Source organism: Furipterus horrens, unplaced genomic scaffold (assembly GCF_987537825.1).
Source record: "Furipterus horrens unplaced genomic scaffold, mFurHor1.1.pri manual_scaffold_7, whole genome shotgun sequence".
Lineage (NCBI taxonomy): Eukaryota > Metazoa > Chordata > Mammalia > Chiroptera > Furipteridae > Furipterus > Furipterus horrens.
The window spans coordinates 86,751,455-86,775,937 of record NW_028327177.1 but is presented as its reverse complement, the minus strand read 5'-3'; the positions used below and the strand labels follow the sequence as shown (position 1 = coordinate 86,775,937).

At 39.9% G+C, this 24,483-nt stretch overlaps 1 protein-coding gene across 4 annotated transcripts in view; it reads left to right on the top strand.

Moving 5' to 3' along the window:
* ATXN7 (ataxin 7) overlaps positions 1–24,483 on the top strand; it is a 148,604-nt gene that overhangs the window by 35,845 nt on the left and 88,276 nt on the right. For 3 of the 4 annotated variants that reach the window (XM_090283888.1, XM_090283889.1, XM_090283892.1), the window contains 3 exons: positions 2,851–2,949; positions 15,648–15,992; positions 16,220–16,288. In XM_090283888.1, the coding sequence (XP_090140014.1) occupies positions 15,659–15,992; positions 16,220–16,288 (403 nt within the window). In that variant the 5' untranslated portion in view covers positions 2,851–2,949; positions 15,648–15,658. Of the gene's footprint in view, positions 1–2,850; positions 2,950–14,998; positions 15,298–15,647; positions 15,993–16,219; positions 16,289–24,483 lie in introns of those variants that run through there. The other variant, XM_090283890.1, reaches the window with a different exon arrangement.

Below are 24,483 nucleotides of genomic sequence, written 5' to 3'. Positions count from 1 at the left end.
TAAAGGTAATGACAGGATTTTTCTAAACTTTTGAGCACTGGTTCTTCTTTTATAACAAATTCTAGTGATATCTGTCCTTTTATTTTTTAATACAAAAGTTTTAACTGTCTTGAGCAAGATTATTATTGTTTCAGTTATCAGAAGTTAATTGGAAAAGATTTAAGCTCAGGAGAAGTTGGCCGATTTCCCTACAGGTCCAGGGAATTCTTGAAAGTCTAGGGAAGAAAGTACTTGGGTCTCTGGGGACTAGTCTTGGGACAGGGAAGACCTAGAATGCCAGGCAGAAACTCTTTTCTGTTCTCTCCAGTGGGTCAGCATTAACTCTTGGGCCCCATTTACTTTGAGCAGCACATTTATTATTCTCTCTTGGCTGACCGGTCCTTTCCTGTAGACTGAGAGTACATGGGGGTGCTTGCAACCTAGACCAGAATAGACCCTCTTCATTCCAATTTATAGTTCCAAGGGAAACAAGTTGAATCTCACTTCGGGTCATGTGTCCAGCTTTGGCTAAAATGGGAGCAGTTTGGAGTCCCATAGTACAAATGACTTGGCGTGGGGTTGAGAATTACAGAGTGCTGAGAAAAAGAGTCACCATGAGCTAGACAGTAACTCTCAAAGAGTGATATCTTCTACAATCTTACTCTCCCCTCCCTTCAAAAAAAAAAAAAAGTAAATATACCCCTTTCATGACTTTGGAGAACATTCAAATTATATCCTTTTTTTCCCCTCCTTGTTTTCTTCTCTCCTATCTCTGTCATTAAAAAAAGATATTTAAAAAATTTGCATTTCTTGAATACTGGTTACATAGTAGGTAGTGAATAAATAAAAACTGTCAAATTTTATGTTTCTATTCCTAGGCAATGTTCTGCAGTTTCTTTCTCTTTGAAAAACAAAAATGAAGTTGCTGTTTACGCAGTTTGATGTACTGGAAAGGGAACTAAAGAGCACCAAAGGCTTCCGTCCTAGTTCCAATTTCAAACCGTTTATTTGCTGAGTAATCTTAAGCAAATTATGACTTCTCTTAGTCTGTTTGCTCACTAGCAGAATGGAGATCATAATAATAGCTCTTTTGAGTAGTGTCATTGTGAAGATAAAATGAGAGAATATATATAAACATATAGTTTTTTCCCCCTGTGAAAGAAAGATTTCTGACCCTTCTAAGTAGGGAAGTTACTATTTTTAAATGCTTATTTTTAGTAACTGCCACTACCATTTTCCTCTAAGAATAGGGTTTCCCTTAAAGCGTTTTTAAGGTATGTGGACTGGAAAATAGTGAATTTTTTTTTTAATGGCACATACTATCTCGTGGGCAATTTCACCGCACCTAAAATCTTATGGCTTCCTTGGATGCTTTGGCGATATAGCTGGAATGTCCTGATATAAAACTGAAAAATAGTTTGACCCAGTGAAATAAGATCAAGCACAGAGTCTAATCTGATGCCGGTTTTGTTCCACCTCCACCTCAAGTGTACTCTAAAGGAATCACCATCAGTGAGGTGGATGGTTATCTCTAACATATAACATCTTTATTGGCCGTCTTTATCCCGGTAATTTGTAGCTTCCTTTGAGTGATTGTTGCATAGCTATTCAATGTTTAGGATGCAAAGAAATAAATTTTGGTTCAGGACAGACATGTTAAGTAAAATAGTGGGTTTTATTGTAAATAAGGCAGATAAGAAACACTAAAATGGAAATCGGAGAAAATTTTTAAAAGGGGACTGGGAAGGCAATACGAATCTGGGGGAGAGAAACATCTGGCTTATAAAGATTTTAGGAATGATTACTGAGTGATTACATTACCGAGTAACATTTTGTGGGTGAATAAAACTGAAACTGTCTAAAAAGGGGAGAGTGGAAGGATATGATCCAGGAATAACTTAAAAGCCAATAAAGATAATTATGAGTAAGTGTTCAAAACATGGCATAGAATTTCAGCCACGAACTTTCCAAGATGCTTTATTAGCATCTCACACCATAGAAATATTTGACTTTAGCATCTCAGAGTTATGAAAATAAATAAAAATTGACTAAAGCAAGAATCCTGTCATGTGACCTTGGTGATTATAGGAATTATAGAAAGAGAAGTGTATTGCTGGTGAATTTTTCATATGAAATCAGTCTACCTTGTGCTTTATGCTTCAGCATCTCCATAGCTGTATCATTGCCCATATTTGTTCTCTCTCTTCTTCTGCAAGTCAAACTTGAAAACCAATTGAATTTCTGACTCCCAGTTCCTTGACTCCTTAACTCAGTGATCCTCCCCAAATTACAATAATTTGAACAGTAGCCACATTCTACTTGAAATGTACATGTAGGCATATGCACAAAACTATGTGGATAACGAAACAAAATTTCCTTGTGCTTTTTAGGAAGATGGTTAATTGAGTTTTTGTTTCCTGATTGCAATAGTATGAATTGCTTTTATAAACTGTTAGATGATAAAGGACAGAGTGAGCTCTCCAAATAATAATTTTATTCAAAGTGTATGTGTTTTTAAATGTGTGATTCTGACAGGTTTCATAGGAGCAGGCTTTCTAAATAGCCATTTTTAAAGTTAATTGAAAACTCATTAGTGGCACATTAGGCACAATGACTTTTAAGTCCCAAGAGTCTTCTCCACGTATATGTTGAACAGTCATTTGTTCTTAATTTATTATAAATATAGCCAATTAAGTTCATTGTAAAAAAAAAACTGAATTACATTTGTTGTAAAATTGATAGTATCTCAAATTTTAACACTTTGACATTTCAAAGCACATATAATTTTGGAACATCTGGTAACTAATGAGATTGTAGATTTCTAGTTAGCTTTACCCGTTTCATCCCTTTGCCCCTTTCCTCTGCTTGTAGATCTGAACAGAATTAAGAAGAAAGCACTTCCACAGTCACAGCAGATGAAGATCCACTGGTAAATCGATCAGGAGTTTTGGCTTGCCCTCCAAAGAAAAGGTAACTGGTTGTTACAACATAGCACAGCTGAAAAAATGGGATGCTTCTCAGTATAATAGAGCAAGTTTTACCCAAGGATGATAGTTTTTAAATTTAAGATATCTGACTAAAGCTTTCAAATTTTAAGCATAACTCTGAATATAATCTTACTAACGTGGAATGACAATGAATTTGAGAATACAATATTACTAGGTGTTTGTCAAAATGAAAACTGCTAAACACTGCCCCCCCACCCCATTTTTTAAAATTACAGAAAAGCTTTGGGGATAAGACAGCCGCACCCCCAATAAATCCAAATTCATTTTTTTCTTAAGAAGTTGTCCAAAGATGTTCTCTTATGTTTCTGTCCAGCTCTGCTTTTCCTAGCTCCTGTTTTCTTCTTTCCACAAGCAACATAGGCCCAGCTACTCAGGGCTGGGAAGATCCTATACAAATTATAAAACAGGCAGGAGTTCTTCAGACACACTTTGTATTTAGGGAGAAGTGGGAGGCCACCAGAATGTTGTGAGTAAATGAGCGACTTGATTTGACTTGTTTTATAATGAAACCACTGTAGGTACTATATTGAGATAGGCTGGGGCGGGGGGGGGGCAAGGGTTAAAGCAGTGAGACAAGTTAATCTGGGGTTATTGCAGTAACCCAGGTAAGAGATGATATTGCTGCCATACCTTCCAGATTTTAAACAGAATTGAAATCTTGACTTTAATGACTTTCCTTGAGTTTTTCAATGTTAGCAACTAATTTAAGGAAACAGTTTGAGTCAACCTAAAGAAGTCTGTGGGATTCTGCCATGTGATAATTCCATAAAAAGGGTGTTTGTCCAGATAGTGAAAGCTGTTGACTGCTAGACCAAGGAGTTTAGAATCTCTGTTGACAGCCGTAAAATATAGCAGTGTATATATACTCCATAAGGAAGAAGGAAACTAAAGGGGGTTTGGTGCCTTAGGAATCCTAGCCTCTGGGTTTCAAAGAGAAGTAAATTGGCCCCTGGTTTAATCAGTCTCTGATATTGCTGCTCACCTGGTGGAATTTTGTGACAATCTCACAAAAGTCTCAAACAAAATTAGAATAACTTCTTTAAAATATATATATATATATTTTTTGTTTTCCTTATTGACCTGGCCAGGTAGCTAAGTTGATTAGAGCATCATCCCAATACACTAAGGTTGCTGGTTCGAACTCCAGTCAGGGCACGTACAAGAAGTAACCAATGATATATAAATAAATGGAACAACAAATCAGTGTTTCTCTCTCTTATTCTCTCTCTTTAAAAAAAAAATCAATACATAAAAAACATTAAAAAAAATCATTATAGTTCCTGGTTATAAAAGTTTGTCATTAAAAAAAATAGGTGATTATGTGAGGTGATAGATATATCAACTAATAATATACACACAAAAAAAATTATATAATTATATATATAAAAAAATCACATTGTACACTTTATTTATTTAAATATGCTTTATTGTTTATGCTATTACAGTTGTCCCAATTTCTTTTCCCTTTGTTCCCCTCCACCCAGTGACCTCCCTCCCTCAAGTTGTCCTCCCCCTCAGTCCATATCCGTTGGTTGTGCATATAGTTCTTCTCAACATCTTTCTATCTACTCCATTCTCTCCACTATGCTTCTTAATTCCTGTACCATCTCCCTCCCTTTCTCCACTTCCCCCTCCCCACTGACCTCCCCCCAAAATGCTCCCCATACCTATAATTCTTTTCCCACTCTCGTTGCCTACTTAGTCTGCCTTTGTTTCAATTCCCTAGCTTCTGTTGTTGGTTGTTGTGATAGTTTTCATTTTAATGTTCATAGTTTTGATCCTCCTTCTCCTAAACAAGTCCCTTTAACATCTCACATAACAGTGGTTTGGATCTGATGAACTCCTTCAGTTTTACTTTGCCCCGGAAGCACTTTCTCTGCCCTTCTATTCTGAATGACAGCTTCGCTGGATAGAGTAATTGTGGTTGTAGGTTTTTGCTTTTCATTACTTTGAATATTTCTTGCCAGTCCCTTCTTGCCTGCAGAGTTTCTTTTGAGAAATCAGCTGAAGGTCTTATTGGGACCCCTTTGTACATAATTCTCTTCTTCTCTTGCTGCTTTTAAGATTCTATCTTTATCCTTAATTTTTGACATTTTGATTATAATATATCTTGGTGTAGTTCTCCCTGGGTCCAGTTTTTTTGGAACTCTCTGTGCTTCCTGGCCCTGTAAGCCTATTTCCTTCCCCAAGTTAGGGAGGTTCTGCTTCATTATTTTTTCACATAATTTTTCAATTTCTAGTTCTTCTTCTTCACCTTCTGGCAACCCTATGATTCGGATGTTAGCCCACTTATAGCTGTCTGATAAGTTTCTGAGCCTCTCCTCATTTTCCTCACTTTTTGTTTCCTCTTTCTGCACTGGTTGACTGTTTGTTCCTTCCCTGTGTTCTGATTTGTTGATTTGATCCCTGGTTTTCTTGCCCTCACCACTAGTTTCTTATGTGTTTTTGTTCATTTCAGCAGGACTAGCCTTCATTCCTTCTCCGTCTTGTTTAACATCTGCTGTTAGGTCTGTAAGCATTTTTATAAGCAAAGCTCTGAACTGAGCCTCAGATTTCCTATCTGCTGCTTCATTAGATTAGAAATTTGCTGTCTGGTCAGCTGCATCACTGGGATCTCTATCATGATCTGTGCCATCCTGACCATTTTGTGTTTACCTTTGCTTCCTGGGCAGGGCTGTCCCACCTCCTATGCTATAGGGGGTGGAGTCCTGTGCACTTGTCACAGCTGGGTGACCCGTCTCACCACGTTGTGGCGTTTTCTGTGGGGGTGTGGGGGTCTAAGATGAATTCCTGCTGTTCACTCTCCACTGAGAGACTGGGAGCCTCCTCCTCCGCCCCAACTCCCTCTGGGCCTCACAGTCCAAGGCAATGGAGGTCCGCCTTCCCTGGCTTTGGAATCACAGGCTGACAGGTCTGGTCTGCAGCCGGGGGTGCTCCCCAGGCGCTTCTCACCCCTCTCCAAATACGGGTGTCTATGCTTACCGCTGTCCTGCCTCTGTCGCTGCTGCTGCCGTGGACAGCACAGCTTGAACTCCTCTTCCCAGTTTTGCCCCTCCTACCTGTCTGGATGAGCACCACTTCTTTATAACTTTATATGTTGGACTTCCATTTATTTTCTGGAACTTCTGGGTATTTCTGCTTTTGCGGTAGATGTATTCCTTCTTATTTGTGGAGGGAGACAGAGCATGTCAGTATAGGCCTCCATCTTGGCCAGAAGACACCTGTGTTTGTTTGCTTCCGTATTCTAGGGAGAGTTGTCGCTCCTACTATGTTGAAAGAGGCGGAACCTTAGGAATTCGTCAGTAACAGGCAACCTGTTTCACCACGTTGTGGCACTGTATGCGTGGGAGGGGTCTGAGAAGGAACAATGCCGCTTGCCCAGCACTCGCCTCTTTTCCAGGAACCAGACTGGCGCCCCTCTAGGTGCTGCCTTGGCCGTCTTTCCCAGAGTGGGTGGGTCTGTGGATGTTTAGGTCCATGGGGGCCCTTTAAACAAGTGGACTCTGCTGAGAGACCAGCAGTTTCTGCCTCCGTCCCAACCCCCACTGGTTCGCACAGTCAAAAGCAATGAGGCTTGCTTTTCTCCGGTGCTGGGACAGTGAGCTGCGCAGTCTGGTGAGGAGCTGGGAACACTCCCCAGGTGTCCCTCCTGACTTTTTAAAACATGTAACTGCACTTTCCGCTGGCCTGCTGTTGCTGCTGCCACCATCACACCGAGTCCTCTCTGCCCCGGGTCCGCCCCTCCTACCTGTCTAGATGAGTATTTCTTCTGTATATCTTCGTTTGCTGGACTTCCATGTACTTTGATTTTCTGGAACTTATGGTTGTTTCTAGTTTTGAGGTAGTTGTATTCCTTCTTAGTTGTGGAGGGAGACGCAGTATGTCTGTCTATGCCTCCATCTTGGCCGGAAGTCCCACATTGTACACTTTAAATTTACATAATATTATGTGTCAATTATATTTCAATAGTTAGAAAAATTTAAATATTATATAAACATATTAATAAAAAGCCCCTTTAATTACATTCTTTAACTTTCTGCTCTCCATGAATCCAAAGTTATCTAGACTGTTTTCTGTGTATAGACTTATTGTTATCATCATTATTGCTTTTTCACAAAAATAGGCACATACTATGCATATATTGTCCATATTGCTTTTTAAAAAATTTATATCTTGCCTTGACTGGTGTGGCTCAGTGAGTTGGGCATCATCCTGCAAACGGAAAGGTTGCAGTTTTACATCTTGGCAGGGCACGTGCCTTGGTTTCAGGCCAGGTCCCAAGTTGGGGGTGTGGGAGAAGCAACAGATCTATGTTTTCAGAGACATCCAACTGATGTTTCTCTCTCTCTTTCTCTCTCCCTTTCCCTCTCTCTAAAAATAAATTTTTAAAAATCTTTACAAAAAAACAAAATTTTGTCTCTCTTTCTACTTCCTTCCTTTGGACTGCTACATAATATGATATACTTCCATTTGAGAAAGGGAGGGAGGGAGGGAGGAAAGGAAGGAAGAATGGAAGGAAGGAAGAAAGGAAGGAAGAAAGAAAGGAAGGAAGGAAGGAAGGAAGAAAGAAAGGAACTGATGGTTGTCATGAGGGACCCTGTGGACAATGGTGTGAGATGACAGAGATTTTTTCAGAAGAAATCAATCTGTAATTTTGTGTGAGAACTTTCAAGTTTTACTGTTGGCTTAAAGAAATAATAGCTTTATTGAGATATAATTCAAATACCACAGATTTGCCCATTTAATAGTTTTTAGTGTATTCACAATGCTGCTCAACCATCGCCTTTGTCTATGTCCAAAATATGTTCATAACCCCCAGAGGAGACTCCATTTCCATTAAGCAGTCACTCCCCACCTTTCCCTCTTGCCAGATGCTGGAAGCCACTCATCTACTTTCTGTTGTTATGAATTTGCCTATTCTGGAGATTTCATATAAATGGAATCATACAATATATGGCCTTTTGTATGGCTTCTTTTACTTGGCTTGTTATTGAGGTTCATGCATGTTGTAGCATTACTTTTGTGGCTGAATAATATTCCAGTGTGTAAATATACCACATTTTATTTATCTGTTCATCAGTTAATAGACAGTAGGGTTGTTTCCACCTTTTGGTTATTGTGAATAATGCTGTTATGAATATTGATGTTATTAATATTGATATACAAGTATCTCTTTGAGTTCCCGCTTTCAATTCTTTTGCATATATACCTAGAAGTGGAATTGTTGGGTCATATTGTAATCCTGTATTTAACCTTTTGAGGAACTGCCGAACAGTTTTCCACAAGGGCATATCGTTTTACATTCCTACCAGCCATGTACAAGGATTTCAGTTCCTTCACATCCTTACTAACACTTATTTTCTGTTATTGTTTGTTTGTTTTTTTAAGAGTGATCATAGTGGGTGTGTAGTGGTATCTCATTGTGCTTTTGATTTGTATTTCTCTACTAATAAATGATATTGAGCATCTTTTCATTTGCTTGTTGGTCATTTGTGTTATCTTCTTTGGAGAAGTATGTATTGAGATCTTTTGCCCACTTTGAAAATTGGATTAATAGTTATTCTTTTTTTTCTTTTTTCTTTCTTTCTTCCTTTCTTTTTTTGAGTTTTACAAGTTCTTTATACATTCTAGATGCAGTTTTTTAATCAGATATGTAATTTGTACAAATTTTCTTGATTCTGTGGGTTGTCTTTTCACTTTCTTGAAGATGTTATTTGAAGCACAAAAGTTTAATAATTTTAATAAAGTTCAATTTATCTGTTTGGCTATGTTTTTAAAGAAATACCCGATAAACTGGATTATAACCTACTACCCCCCACTTGTGATTGCTGCTCTGTTTCCATTGCCCTCAGAAATCATTTGGAAACTAATGCTTTGTGAAAATACTCACTTACTGAAGTGAAGAAGAGCAAGCAATGAAGGAAAGTAGCAAAGGTTTCTCACCTGTAGCAATATTGTTTCAGTTCACCTTTTCTGCTCCTGAAGTTCCTTCACTTAGAGCAGTGATTTTCAGCTCGTGTGCTGTAAGAATTTTTAAAACATGCAATACCTGACTAGTAAGGGGCACTGACCTCTTTTCTCTTAGATTGTCAAATAAAAAAAATGACAGCAGCCAACACAACAATAGCATCTGGTGTGAATGACTCAAAATTATACCTATATTTTTTGTAAGATTGGCAAAAAATATGTATTTTTGGTGTGCCACAAAATTTTAGTAATTAGTTTATGTATTACATGAGGTGAAAAAAGTTCAAAATCATTGACTTAGGGCAGTTTGGTGGGGAGAAAGATGTGGAGAAGAAAGTAGAGAAAAGGATTGGGGTTTCTGGGTCCTGGAGATTTTATGTGATCAAAAGAGAGGTTAAAATAGATTGAATGGGTTAAAATAAAAGGTCATAGACTTTGCCTTGAGTCACAGATGGTGCCATTTGAAGTCCAAATTGTCATGGAAGTGTAGTAATTGTGTATTTCTGGGAAGAAAAGTTTAGGGACTATGCAGAGACTGATTTGGGTTACGGTCTCCCCTTTTATATGAGAAAATAGGTGTTTGGGTTGGGCATTGAAGACAAGGAACTGTATTCATCTGTCAATATCCATTCACATGTTAGTGAAAAACAGTAAATCTGCATTCTATTATCTCCATCAAGAAAACAAAGGTTTTATTTTAGAGGTGGAAAGGGGATGTAGACCTTTATGGGACAGTGTATCCTTTGAGAAGCAGTACAAACCCAGATAGGCTACTGGATCAGAGTGCACATAAAGAATGTGGAAACGTTGGGTGATGTTGTTTGCCAGATCTATGACTTAGAGCTGGAATTTTGCTGAGGAAAGATCAGTGTGGTCCCTTCCCTTTTGTGCCAGCACACCTGCACTGTTAGTCGAGAGTTCAGCCTTAATGCACTTTGTGGACCAGCTTGGCAACCTGGCACACACAGATCTTATGATTTGTGGGGAGGTGAGTTCTACGTTCAAAATGACACCCTTATATTGGGAATGCATACTATTGATTCCTGGGAAAATAAGCATTTATCTCCTTGCCACCTTGATTTCAGAGCATGTACACTTAACCCAATTCATGAAGTCCTGTGATTTAGGGGTGTGGATAAGGTCCCATGTGCTTAATGCAAGGTATCAGGAAAAATTTTTGTAAAGAAGTGGAATTTATGGGGGGACTTGATTGAACAGTAGAGTTTCAGCCAAGGAACGGAAAGTGTTACAGATGGAGTTTCCTGTATGAACAAAGGCTTGAGAGCTGAGATCTGGAGCAGGAAACATGTTTGAAGCTATGAATTGGTCATAGAGTGCCTGCTAGATGGGAAACTTAGATGTGGTGGAGGTGGGGCTGGAGCACTCCCTGACTCCTAGGAGAGAAGTTTTTATTAAATTCAGTGGTTACTGGGGAGCCCTTAAAAATGTTAGAGAAAGAACTGACATAACTAAAGCCATGCTTCATTCTGCAAGTCTGATCTGATTGTGTAACACGGATAGATTAGAATTGGGGCTCACTATGTGACAAGCATAAAGTAGATATCTCTGTTTCATTCATTTTATAGATGAGGAAATAGGAACAGAGAGGTTAAGTGATTTCCCCAAAGTTTTATACAGCCAGTAAGTGGTAGAATTGGGATTCAACTTGAGCAAATTGGCTCCAGAACCCATGCTTTTAACCACTGGGCCCATCAGATGGTGATATTTACAGTCACTTCAGTGAAAGCTGTATTGGTTCAAAGGTGACATTGGAATTATTTTTAACAGTGTGTTTAAATTTGCATTTTATTTTATCTTAGGCAGTGCACTGAAACTCAAAACAGTCACTCTCTTTTTATTGCTGAATGTTGGTCCAACTTTTCCATTCCTTTTCTATAACTTAATCCTTTCTCTCAATTTTTTTAAAAAACCACTTTACCTGAAGGCTTTAAATGAAGATCTTAAATCAAGCTTGTCAGTAGTTAATTAAAAAAAAGGTCAGTATTAAATTCCTAGAAACATTTGGGTATTATTCAGTTTTTCTCTTTCAAAGTTTTTATCAGTGGTGAATGTTTCTTTAGGAGAATTTGTATGTAGCTACACACATATGATTAAAAAAACAAATAAAAAATTTAAAGCTTTGAACTTCTTGGCAAATGATACAATGTGTGGAATGAATATGTGGACCAGTTAAGTCTTCAAAAAGATAATTACCCACATCTTTAAGTCTCCATTTTTGCAGCTATTCATATTATTTCTAATTTTGTACTTGACTGTCAGCAATTCCAGCCCCTGAGCTGATGAATTCAGTTTCCTTCCAATGTTCTCCCCCTACTGGAATACTGATTCACGACAGTCTGTAAGGTACAGTATTTCCTCCAGACCCCACATTTAAGGAGGGTCCTTGCCTCCCACACTCCATATGCAGAATAGAGCTCCAGCTCTGTCTGGAGAAGTAAAAAGGAAAGAGAGAGATGTGGTCTGAGAAGAGAGAGAGGATAGGAACACAGGCTTAGCCAATTTTAGGAGGAAATAAAGAAACCAAAGCCAACACTTTCTAATTCAGTGGATCTGAGTTTCTTGTTACTTAGATGAAGGCAGTCCTTTGGGGTTGATAATGGAGAATCTCTGTTACCAACCCTGTAATTTGCACAGATAAATATACTGTAGTTGCTGATATTCAAGTTTATTAAAATGTTGAATTGGGACTAGTGTTTTCTTTCTAAATAGAAAAGCTGGTTGTGTGAGATCTTGCGTCTTAGAAAATATTTGGAAAGTTCCAACCATTTTACATTAAACTGGATTTAAAAACTAGAAAGATCAACTTTTTTTCCCCCATTAGTGATGCCTTTGGCATTTTAACAAAGCATTTTACAAGTGAATCAATTGTGCAAAGAATCATTCTTGTTAACAGAGACCTTGTTACCCTTGGCACCTACTGGGAACATCCCTAAATTTGGATGGTGAAGTAAGACCATATTTTAAATACACCCCTGGAAGGGAAGAAATGCTCAGAACTTGGCAGAGTTTCACTTCTTACGGCCTAGTTCTCATGCCACAAGCAATCTAATTGGTAGTTACTACAGCTTTTCCCATAAGAGCATTTTTATGAATTAAATGTTTTTCCCTACTTCTTCTCATATCCTCAGCAAAATTGCTATATTGTGTTTACCCTGGTGCCTAGCAGAGTGCCTGATATGTGGTAGGAAATCAGGAACTATTTGATAAAAATTGAGTCCTCATTATTCAAACCTTATAAAACATACTACTTATCTGAAGATCCAAAGATCCTCAGAGCTATATGACATCATTAGAAATGCACTAAAAGGAGAACTGATTGATAGATCATATGCAGGATACACTGCTATATTATACTAATTACATTACATGAATATAAATGGTATTGGGTCACTTTTAAATATTTTTGAGTGTAGAGGAGGGGTATTTAGGTAAGAAGTCATCATTTCTTTATGATGTCCTTGTGGGTAGGTAAAACCGTGTGTTTTGAGTTTCTGTTGTACTTTTGTTTATAGACAGTACCCTTTGTGTAGGAACTCTTTAAGAATATTGACCAAATTGAGTATCAGAGCACTGTACTTTCTCAGCTAGCAGTTTTGACTTTTGTTGGTGACTCATTCGAACCTTTGGGAAACCCAGACCAACTATGGATATTAGAAACTGCCTGATCTAGAAGGGTTAGGACTTAGGCAGAGAGTGTGGTAAAATGCATTAGCTATAGCTGAAGAGAGTGGTGGGGAGATGTCAGGAATTACCTGCCATTCTCTTGGTCCCCACATCTTCTTTTACGTGGTAATAAATTTCTCATATAAGAACTAATCTAAATTGCTTGGTTTGATATAGGACACTTGTTTATAGTGTTATTTTGTGTTAAATATTATACCAAGTGCTTTTCGTGGATCTTTTCACGTAATCCCCAGATTAAGCCTGGCTTTAACTTCTTTTTAAACTGTGATGGACATAAGTTAGGTAACTTGCTCAGGTTACACAGTTTACAACAGGAAGAGACAGTATATGAACCCAGAAAGACTTCCTGGGGACTTTTCTCCAGAGTCCCACCTTATTTTCCTTATCTGTAAATTCTAAATAATACAACTTCTACCTTACACAATTGTGAATATTGAGACAATGCAGTAAGATACCAATGGCAATGCTAGTAGGTGCTCAATAGTGGATAACTACTATTAGTAGTAATTCCTCTTAATAACTATCATAATGCTAACAAGATACTTAGTATATTTCATTTTAAGCCTTATTGTGTTTTCTTTATTGAACCAATCAAAAATTTCAAAAGGAAAAAAAAAAAGGTAGCAAGCAGGAATAAGGACAGAGTTGAAGTATTATACAAATTGCCATGTTGACCTCCATTGGCTATAAGTCATATTAGTGAATCTTGAAGTATTTTTGTGCTTAAAAAGTACAAAATAGTGTCTTGAAGTGGGACTGTACTTCATGTTTGCCAGCCTTTCCCTTATTTTCCTTCTCACCCTGTTCTCTCAGGGTTCTGAAGGGCTGTACTTGGTAGACAAGCTCCCTTGGTATTTATACAGTTGGGTGGTCTTAAGCTTTTCTTTTTCATGGCAACTCCAAATGCCATTAAATTTCCTATTTTCAATTATCTTGTGTGGAATTACAAAATTCAAAGCAATCCATAAACTGTGTACTTTAATCTAGGAAAACAGAGAACTTGGATGTTTTTATGTAATTACACAGTTTTTAAGTATTTGGCAAAAGTGTAAAATTTAAAGTCTGCAGTGGTGCCATCTAACATTGAGGTCCTGTGTTAAGAGTTAGGAACTCTATTGTTACCAAGGGAAATTATGTTTTACCCATGCATGTTTCTCATTGGTGCTCTTATTAGGTTAAAGCTTTAGAAATGATTTTTAATAACTTCAGTTGTTTCTACTATCTTTGGTCATTTTTATTACTATTGGATAAGGACAGGAAGCATCCATAGTTTAACTTTTTGAAACTTATGTTTGCATGCAATCCAGGATAAATTTACACATTTATTTCTAAATCTTTTTAAAATAAAAAAATTCATAATTTTTTCCTAAAGCTTTAAATTTTGAACCTAAAATTTAAAATAAACCCTTTCCATAAGAGTCCTGTGTTGAATTTAGGTGCAATAACATTTCCTTACTAATTTTTACTCTTATTTAAACAAGTGGGACTGTTTCTTTAGCAGAGAAGTCGGCCACCTCTATCACACCAGATATCCTAGATTAAAAAATAATAATATACCTGCTTCCTTCCTACCTAGAGAAAGTACCTGTGAGCAAGCAGCCAAGACACACGTGTCACAGGAGTGCTAATATTACTGCTGTATGAAACATGATCAAAATCCTTGTTTGTAACAGGCTTCAGATTTTCACATCTTCACATACTCTAGTTCATTAAGTAGCCTTTTACCATCTTTACTTAACACTGAAGCAAAAGGGCTCTGCGTGTGTGGTTGGGAGGGGTTCTAAATGTTGTAGGTTAGTGCTTAATTTAGTGAAGTAAATGTGAAAGAAAACAGGATCTTCTAAACACGTTTTCTACGAATGCTGTACATTGCCCTAAGCCCTGGGTTCCAGCCCTAATTAAGCAAAGAAGGAGAGACTAATAACTCGAATTAAAAATCAGATTTTAAAATGGCAAACAATTTTTAAAAAATTTTATTTTGGGGGTGAATAAATCACTTCCAGGAAAAATAGAAGGGGAAATAGGGGAATTTGAGATAGTGTCTCCAAAATATCTCAACGGATTCGCCTCTGTCTCTCTCTTACAATTTATCCTACACTGATTTCATGGTCTCCTCCTTGCTGGAGGAGAAGTTCAAGCCCCCCAGCATAAGATTGCAACCCAGGTGCACGCTGTGACCTCCAGTGGTGGACCTCTGGCAGACGCACCTGGAACGTCACCTGGGCTGCTGTTTCCTTGCCTGCCAGTGGTCTCCTGCATTCCAGGCCTCCGCTCTGCGGCGGCTTCCCATTCATGCCTTTTTTTTTTTGACAGCTGTGCGGCCACCCGTGAGAGCCGAGTTTAGTGCTTCCAGCACCAGTCCCTGCGGCCCCGGGCTGGAAGGCTCGACTGCCCCTGAGTCGACGCCGGCTCCTCCATAGGTGGCTGTGTTTCCGACTTCGCCCTGGCTCCACTCCGAGGGCTTGACGTGCAAACTTCGGCGAGCAAGCTGAGAGGGAGGGACCGGCAAGGGGGAGGAGGCGGCGGGAGGCGCCTCCGCTTAAGGGAGCCGGCCGGGTACCGCCGCTTGGACGGACTCGCGGACGAAAGGAAGGAGCGGGGCCGCCGGGCCCGGGCCGGGGATGCGAGCGGCCTCAGGGTGGGCAGCCGAGGGCCGGGGGTGCGTTTCGGGCCTCCCCGCCAAGGGCAGCGATGGTGGGGCGTGGGGCGGGCTCCGGCCTCCGTGCCATGGCTCGCGGCAGAGGCCGCCGGCGTCTCGTTCCCTCCCCCGAGGGGCCGCGGGAGTCGAAAGCGAAAGCGAGCCCGCGCCTCGGACTTTGCTCCCAGGGCTGGGGGTGGCCGGGGAGGAGGCGGGCTGAGCAGTCTAGGGGCGCTGTCAGAACATCCTCACCCGGCCCACGGCCGTGCACGCCGCCGGAACTCCCGGGCGCCTCCTTAAAAGCGGCCCCCCGCGTGACTCTTTTCCCCCTTTTTTTTGTTACATTGTAGGAGCGGAAAGAATGTCGGAACGGGCCGTGGATGACGTCAGGGGGGAGCCGCGCCGAGTGTCGGCTGCGGCGGCGGGTGGAGCAGCGGCCGTGGCCGCCCGGCAGCAGCAGCAGCAGCAGCCGCAGCAGCAGCAGCCGCCGCCGCCGCCTCCGCAGACCCAGCGGCAGCAGCCGCCGCCGCCGCGGCGTCCGCGGCCGGAGGACGGCGGCCCCAGCGCCGCCTCCTCCTCGGCCGCCGCAGCAATGGCGACCGTCGGAGAACGCAGGCCGTTGCCCAGTCCCGAAGCGATGCTGGGACAGCCGTGGAATCTGTGGGTCGAGGCTTCCAAACTTCCTGGGAAGGATGGTGAGTGTCCATGCCCTCCTTTTCCCTACGCCCCGGGTTTCCCAGTCCTCTGGACCGTCTCCTCCCCTCCCCCATCCTGTGACCAGCCCCCTCGGGGGTCCAAGATGCTATCACTTCGTTGGGTTAAGCAGAGGTATCCGCACCTACTCAGTGCGTGCTTGAACCTGCGTCACGCTCCTGGCCACTGACCTGCCTCTCCTCTCCTCCTGTGTGTGTGTATCTCCTAGGGACGGAATTGGACGAAAGTTTAAAGGAGTTTGGGAAAAACCGCGAAGTCATGGGGCTCTGTCGCGAAGGTGAGTCCAGCCCACTGAAGGAGTTTGTGCAAGCTCCAGGGAAGTTTCCTTGCCGGCTTCACCTGGGCAGGGAACTCTGGCCCACCTTACCCACTCCTCCCTGCCACGCGAGGATGCTGCTGGAGGAGGAAGAAGCGGGAGGACGGATGGAGCATTTGGAAAATCTGGTTTCTGGGGGCTTCTTGTGATGAGGAGCAACCTCCAGTGAAGGCCTGGCCCTGTGCAGTGTGCTCAGTGATGAGTGCTGGCCACCTGCAGTGAGTTCAGGTCTGAGCCCTTATGGAGAAACACCAGTGGAGGAAGGAATTCTCCGCGTCTGAAAGCATTTCCGCAAATGCTTTAAAGGGCTCTGGGAAGGAATCCTTGCCACCTAAAATTTTCTACTGGAAGTCAAAATGAATTTCGAACTTTAGAAAAGATGACGCTTTACTTCTGCAGCCTTATATTTATGGAATTTAAGTTACAAAGGTTCAACAGGATCATCACGCCTGAGGAGCGGTTGGTCGGATTTTTTTTTGTGAGCTGCCAAGATGGGGGGTGGGGGGGTGGCCATATGGTGAAATAAGCCTATAGCGCCCTAAAGGTGAAATTAGAGTCTGATTATTGGTCAGTTTTTAATAAAACTGTTTGGTATAAGGATACTCTAGGGAAATATTCATAGATAAAGATGTGCCTCCCAATGAAAGTCAGGTCAGCTATCTAAACTGTCAGACTTCCCTTCAGATTTTCTTTTTCCTTCAATAGTCACCCTTGCTGTCTAATTAATGCCTGTGGTCAGCCTGGGCACACTGGTCTGAAAAGACTTCTGGAGGCCAGTAGACTTAAGGTTCAGCTCAAGTTATCTTTTTCAGTGGTACTATGGACAAGGCATTGAGTGAAATTTAGTATACAAAATATTGAGTTTATATTCCTCTATGCAATTTTATTTCTCATGTGCAGCCATATATTTTGGCATATTGTCCAGGGTCCAAAAATAGGTTGAGCTTTGGCAAATGGAAAATATTAAAAGTCCAGAGTTGGCCCTTTGTTACTGTCTTCACATTCACTGATTTGGTTTTTTGAATTGGTCACTTGTTGGCCTTTTGGCACTAGAAAGAAAAGTAATTCCATTGGCAGCTTTTTGAGAGCTTCCAGTTGGAACAGATTAGCAAATTAGTTGATTTTGAAAATGAGCATATTTATTTGCAAGCAAAGGAAAAAGAAGGAAAGCACAGGACTTGATGGTGATGTTGCAATATGAAAAGTCAGTTGTTAGTCCGGTTTTAGTGTTGAATTGGCAGCTTGCCTGGGCTTAAAAAATTAAAATCACTAGGTGCCAACTCTCATAGGAAGCAGTTGGGGTAGAGCTTTAGAGGACGTGACCCACTGTTGTTCTTAGTTTTCATTCTCTGGGTGTGGATACATTTCCCATAAAAGGTTTCTAAATGTGTGAAAACAATGTACTAATTATTGGCAATTTCCCTACAGAGGATGAGTAAGTGTATTAGTGTTTCACTAGCAACTGGTCTAGACTGAGACCCAATTAATTTAGTGGCCTGGACCCGGTTTCTGTTGTATTTGTTATTTTCTGCTGGGTCATATTCATTAACATTTTACCATGAAGATCTAAGACCTCTTAATTACCTTCTTGATTCACAAAATGGTAATAAATTTGGTTGTCTGTGCTTCTGACCTATCAAATTATTAGTGATTGTTAGGGGTGTCATTTTAAAAAACTGCTCTACGCATTTAAGGGATGCTGAAGTGGCCAGCTCATCTGAAACTCTGCCTGCCCGTTCGGAGTGGAGACTGAAGTTTTTAATTCAGTCAGTTCTTGATTCACTTGTGACTGAGTTTTCTGGGACAGTTTTAAAAATCTAATCATGAGAAGTTCAGCAGTCATGCAGTGGGCCTTTGTTTTTGTAAGAAAGAGCTTGTGCCAGGCTGCTTAAGAAGAAAATATATTTTAAAATTATCAAAAATTATTAGACAGTTATCCTTTGTTTTTGGTTACAATTATTTCCTACCAAGAAAAAGTGTTTTGTAATTACATCCATACTAAATTCCTCCTGTCAATAAGGTTAAATTGAAAAGAAATATGTAGAAAACTTTATCACGTGAATGAAGTACTAAAAGTCAGCATCTCCTTCTTGGAGGATGTCTAGGAATATGAGCTAAACTTCTTGAATTCTCCTGTAGTTCAAGATTGAGGGCTTAAGGGTTAGAAACTTGGGTGTGAAAGGAGGATATTTAACCTTGAATTAGTTATTTCACCTCTCAGACTCTAGCTTTCCCTCTTTGTAAAAGAAGATGGTAATACCTACTTCCCAAGGTTGTTGTAGGGGTTGAAATTAAATTAGGTAATGTATTGAAAATGACTACATAGCTCTTTCAACCCTTTCAGCTGCTGATAATCAGAGACCTGATTTTCTCATTTACTATCTATCCAGGGTCAGGGATTTTTAACTTGGGACTTGATTGGGCTTCAGAAAGTCATAGTTCCCCTGAAATTTTATGCAAAATAGTATGTATGTCCACTTTCTAGGGAAAGTGTCCACAGCTTCTCTTGGATTCTTAAGGATGCTTCACATTCTATACCCCCTAAATTCAAATCTGCTAACCTAGGATCTCTTTTTTTTTTTTCTTCTTCTTCTTCTTTCCCTTTTTCCTCTTGCCCCTTATTTTGGCCAGTGTCCACATGGCAAGACTGCCAAATTTTGGCCAGTGTCCACATGGCAAGACTGCCAAATGGTTAATGCTGTGGGAGAGGTTGGAATTATTGATTTACATGGAAGTGAGATTATTTGTGGTTTAGCTGGTATATATCATTCCCTCTTCCTATTAGCACAGGTAGGCAAATGTTAGAATAAAATTTCACTTATCTTTCAGAGGTCAGCCTGTTTTTAATCTGCATCCTCATGCTTTTATTGCCTTGTTTGTTTTCTTATGTAATTTGTAACGTGAGTTGATTGCACAGTTAATTTTGGTGGAAAAAATTGATAATACATTTGACTTCTTTCAAATGACTAAACTCAGAAGATGAATTACCTTTCTTTCCAGGTGGTTTTTAAAATTTAAGAGTTTGCAAAATTATGTTGCGATGAAATTGATTGGTATGAGATTAAGGTTTCCATATTAGTGCCTAAACATATAGGGAGCCTTTAAAAATGAAAATATTAAATGCCTTAATTTCATGGCAATTGAAACAAATTATATGGTTTCCTTGTGGGAGTCAGTAGTGTAATTGGAAATAACATTTTCTTCAGGATGCCATTTCTAACTTCTCGTAAGCCTGTTGTACAATATCAAAGTAGTCTGTCCTTTTACTTTCTCCAGACGTTCTACCTATCACCATGTGAAAGCATGATTGCCTTTCATTAGAGCGTAAGCTCCCAGAGGACAGGGGTATGACTGATTGACATATACAAGGTGGAGCAAAAGTAGGTTTACAGTTGTTTGCATGGAAAATAATACAAATAATGCAAAAATAAACTTCAGTGTACTAACAACTATAAATCTACTTTTGCCCTACACTGTATTTAGCTCCTGCACGCTGTTCTCAGTAAATATTTGCCCCCAAAATGAATTAATTGGGCTATCAGGAAAATTGAACTGAGTCACTCAAAGATGCCCTAGGGTTCAAGTGACCAATATTCCATTGTGTTGTGATGCTTAAAAAAAAAAATGTACATATTCAGTGGAGAAGTGTGCTTTTTGGCCCCAAGGGAGGCCAGACGCTGTCTTTCAGCGCTTCCTGCTTGTTCCTCTCTCTGTCCTGAGTTTAGCACTCCATTTACAACTTTCCAGAAAGAGTGCAGACAGGACAGGACATCACCTCTCTTATCTCTGGTATTTAACCAAGGCCATAAGATTGCAACCCAGGATGATGTCCACACTTGATGACAGGTGGTTTTTCGTCATAACAAGGACACAATTGAGCCTAGGGCAAGATGGAAAAGAGGCTGGTTCTCAGCAACAGGCAGGTAGGTTTAAAGAGAGAGAGACTAGGGAGTTAGGTAGCCTCAATCAAGGCAAACTGAGTCAACATAACAATACCACCTTTTTCTTTCCTAGGTTAAAGAAAAAAGTTCATCGTTAACTGAAAACAAATAGGTGTTTGTGTGAAGTACTGTTAAAGTAACTACATAATAGGTATAAAACCCTCTCCCTGAGGTTAAGAGCTTTTTTATTTTTCTCTAGCATTTCTCTTATGTGCCCCCCACTCCATTTTTTTTTTCTTATGTGTGGACAATTTGAAATATATAAAAGTAGAGAAAATATTTTAATGACCCAGGCTCCTTGTATCCATTGTACAGCTTGAACAACTGAGTCATGGCCCAGTCTTGTTTTATCTCTACCCAGCTCCCCACACTGAATTAATTTGAAGCATGTCCCAGACATCATACCATTTTTCTTGGTTTTCTTTTTTATGCTTCCATGGACTTCAGCTAGTCTCCAACAAAACTGAGCCTTAAAGTGCTCTGCACCTTCTTTGGAACAAGCCAGGCTTCTGTTTCTGATGTCCCTGTGGGTGTGTAAGGGTTCAGCAGGTGACAATATTTACAGTCTGCCTACATCTCAAGTGGAGTTTGAATCTAAGCCAGAGAACAGAAATCTGCGAAATCCTAGTTTGCTGCATCAGAGTCACATTAATACACATTTAAGGAGTACTCAGGTGATTCTGTTGCAGATTGCCCACCCTTGGTGCTCACCTCTATGAGCTTTAGGGCTGCAGTGACAGGGGTCAGCATCCCTGCTGACAGTTCCTTTAGGTAACTCCCTAGAGACCAGGAGAGACACCCCTATAGCAGGAAGTCTTTCTCCTGATTGTGGCATCTTAGCTATTTTAATGTAAACTACAGCCTGTGGATCAAATCCTGCCTGCAGACTAGCTAAGAACGGTTTTTACATTGCTGAATGTTTTAAATAAAAAAGTCAAAGACAATTATGACGTGAAAAATATGAAATTCAGATGTCAATGTCCATAAGGAAGGTTTCATTGGAACATAGCCACATCTATTCATTTGCTTATTGTCTTGGCTGTTCTCTCCATAGAATGAATAGTAGAGTTGAATAGGTGCGACAGAGACTGGAGAGCCCACCGAGTCCAAAATGGACTGTCTGGCTCTGTAGAAGTTTGCTATATTTGTTCTGATGGGTTCCTTGGTTAACAAAGGGAAACTCATTCTACAAAATGTGATTCTAGTACTCTTTGAACTTTTATTTTGAGAGGGTAAATCTTCAAAATAGTAAAATATACTATTAGAACTATATGGAGAGAGAAGCAGTCTTGTGTAAGAAGGTACCTATCCTGTTTGCTTTTGTCATTCACTCCGACTTTTGTAGAGCATAAACCTGTTTCAGGGCAATGAAATAAGTGCATCAATGGAGCTGTTACTGTCCCAGCTTCTGAGAGCCTTGGGCTGCTTAGCTTCTATTAAGCCCCTGAATGGTAGGTAAATATTCTAGTGAAAGAATGTAAAACTCTTATGAGCTATTCAAAGGGTTACCTGAGGCAAATTCTTCAGCATTTCTGCCTTTTTGCTGGATGAGAGAAGCTGAAGCCCTGTTGGAGGTTTGGGAATTATAAGGAGGATTCACCAGGAAACAAATCCGTATTTTGATTGATGAAGTGGGCATACAGTGTCTTTAGATTCCACATCGTACCATTTTGTACTTACTGAAAAGTGCAGTACCTGGCACAATCGATGCTAAATTCCTCAACCCTCAAGGCTTCACAGTTAATGGAAACCATGCATGTCACCTGTAGTAAGATGGGGCTCCCAACTATACTCCATTTAGTTTTGATTGATTCTTGTAAACTCTGATCTCACGAGGAAAGTGAAAGGAATTGATGCATCATTGAGCATGACCTACATCTTATGTGGTCTCATTTCTTATAAAGATACCCTGCTTCCTTGTGTTCACCTCTCACAATGATCATGTGTGTGTGTGTGTGTGTGTGTGTGTGTGTGTGTGTGTGTGGACAGCTCAAATTTGGTGAGAACTTTTCTGTGCCAGCACAGGTTTGACCTTATGTAATCTTCACAGCAGTCCTTTGCTCTAAATGTTACCATTATCCCCATTTTACAGAGGAGGAAACTGAGGCTCAGAAAAGTGAAGTACCTCACTAAGATCACAAAGCATGTAAGAGGCCCTTTAACCCAGATCTGCTTAACTCCACAGTCCACATGCTTAATTCTCTGCTGTGCTGACCCATCCCAGAATGTGTACTTGCTTCTCATGAGCTTGAGAGCAGGTTGCTGTGACCTTTGTTTGCCTTATCCTTGGCTGGAAATACTGACCTTTACCCCCCCCCCAAGAAAAAGTTTTTAAGTAAAAATACCAGAGCTTTTTCCTTGCTGTCTGTCCCCTTACAACAGTCGATATGTTGTATCTAGTAGTTCTTTTAGAAAGTCTTTTCTTTGAGGGGGCGGGGAAGAATGCCGTTTGCATGAGAAGTAATTGGCCTAAAAAAAAGATTAAATGAAAGCTAAGGTTGCAGCAGATAGCAAACAATCACCTGGGATTTGTGCCATTAAAAAAAAATCCTTTAAAAAAAAAGAATTGAAATTTCACTATTTGAATGGCATTTTAGTACAGGATTGCTTTTAATCACATTGATATTCAAAGTTTATGGCAGCATGTCTAATAAATCTTCCCTTTGATTATTAAAGTATTTTTTGATTGAACCTCTAAGAAGAAAAGGAAACCTGTTAGTAGACTTAGCATTAACAGTTGGAGTTACTGTACTTTTGAGAGAAAGATAGAGAATTGCATTTACATTCATCTTGGACAACAGGGATTATTATAAATGACAAAGAGAAGAATGGATTTTGCATTTCAGGCACTCATAACAAAACTAGATTAAATGTTCTTGTTTCTCTGTAATAAAGATCCTGCTAATATGAAATACTTTTTCTCTTATATGTTAAGTTTATGGCAAGGGAAAAGTAATAGTTTATTATCAGTTAGATTCACAATCTTAAAACGGAAAATATTCCCCTCCTAGATTATACAAATGTTTTCCACAATTCTGAACTCCAAACATTGCAGTAGGAAAAAAAAAGAAGAAGAATGCTTTTAAGGAATGGTCCTTCAGGTTTTATAATTTAAGCCATAAAGTTCTGCAACAAACTGAGGACCAAATAAGATTGCTAACATTTAATATAATTGGACACATATATGATTCTTACCACCATGAAAGTATGAGGGCCATTGTTTTGGAATAAAAGATAGTCATTTAAATTTGAAGAAAGTTTAGGTTTCTGAAAGACTCATTCCATTGTCTTTCTCTTTTTCTCTCTTTCTCTTTGTAGACTTTCTGCAGATCAGTAGGTTTGAGAATCACTGCTTTAAATAAGCTTCCCAAAGCACCTTCCATGTAACTCCATTTCTGTGTGCTATTAGAGGGTGTTGTGCAAAAAAGCGATTCCATGTGGTGAGTTTGCAAAAGACAACTTTAAGAGAGAAGCAGTACTAGAACTCCAGTTCCAGAGTTAAACAGACTTGGTGTAAATCTCATCTCTAATAGGTGAATAACTTAAGAAAATTCCATAGCTTTGCTAAGCCTCAGTTAAGTTACTTGTAAAATGGGGATAGTGGTGGTACCTCATAGTCTTTGGGAGGATTAAATGGTATAACGCAGGTTCAGCACTTTGTACAGTGTCTTACAGAGTAACTATTCAATATATGTTAGTTGCTCATTTTATTATTTATTTTATTTATTTATTTTTATCTTCACTCAAGGACATTTTTCCATTGCTTTTTAGAGAGGAGGAAAGAGAAGCATCGATTGGTTGCCTCCTATACACACCCAGATCTGGGACCAAACCTGCAACCTTTTGGTTACGGGGTAATACCCCAACCAACTGAGCCACACTGGCCAGGGCACTTATTTTATTATTTTTATCAGTAATGAGGATACAGTGTCATGAGCATGCCTCTAATCAAGTGGTCAGCCAGGATGCTCAGGGGAATAGCAGGAAGCGAAATTTCAGTTTTCTTTTAGCAGACAATATGTAGACAGTGAGAGGAAACTGTAGCATGCTCAGGATAATAGAGAGTAGCAAATGAACCCCAGTTTCAAGCTTTCTTGGACTCTAGTAAAAATGAGAAGTGGGAATCAACATTTCTTATTTCCTCTTTTGTCATCTCTTTGGACGTGCAGAGAGAAACCCAATGTGGTTATTTACCTTCCCTGCTTGTAGAGTTGT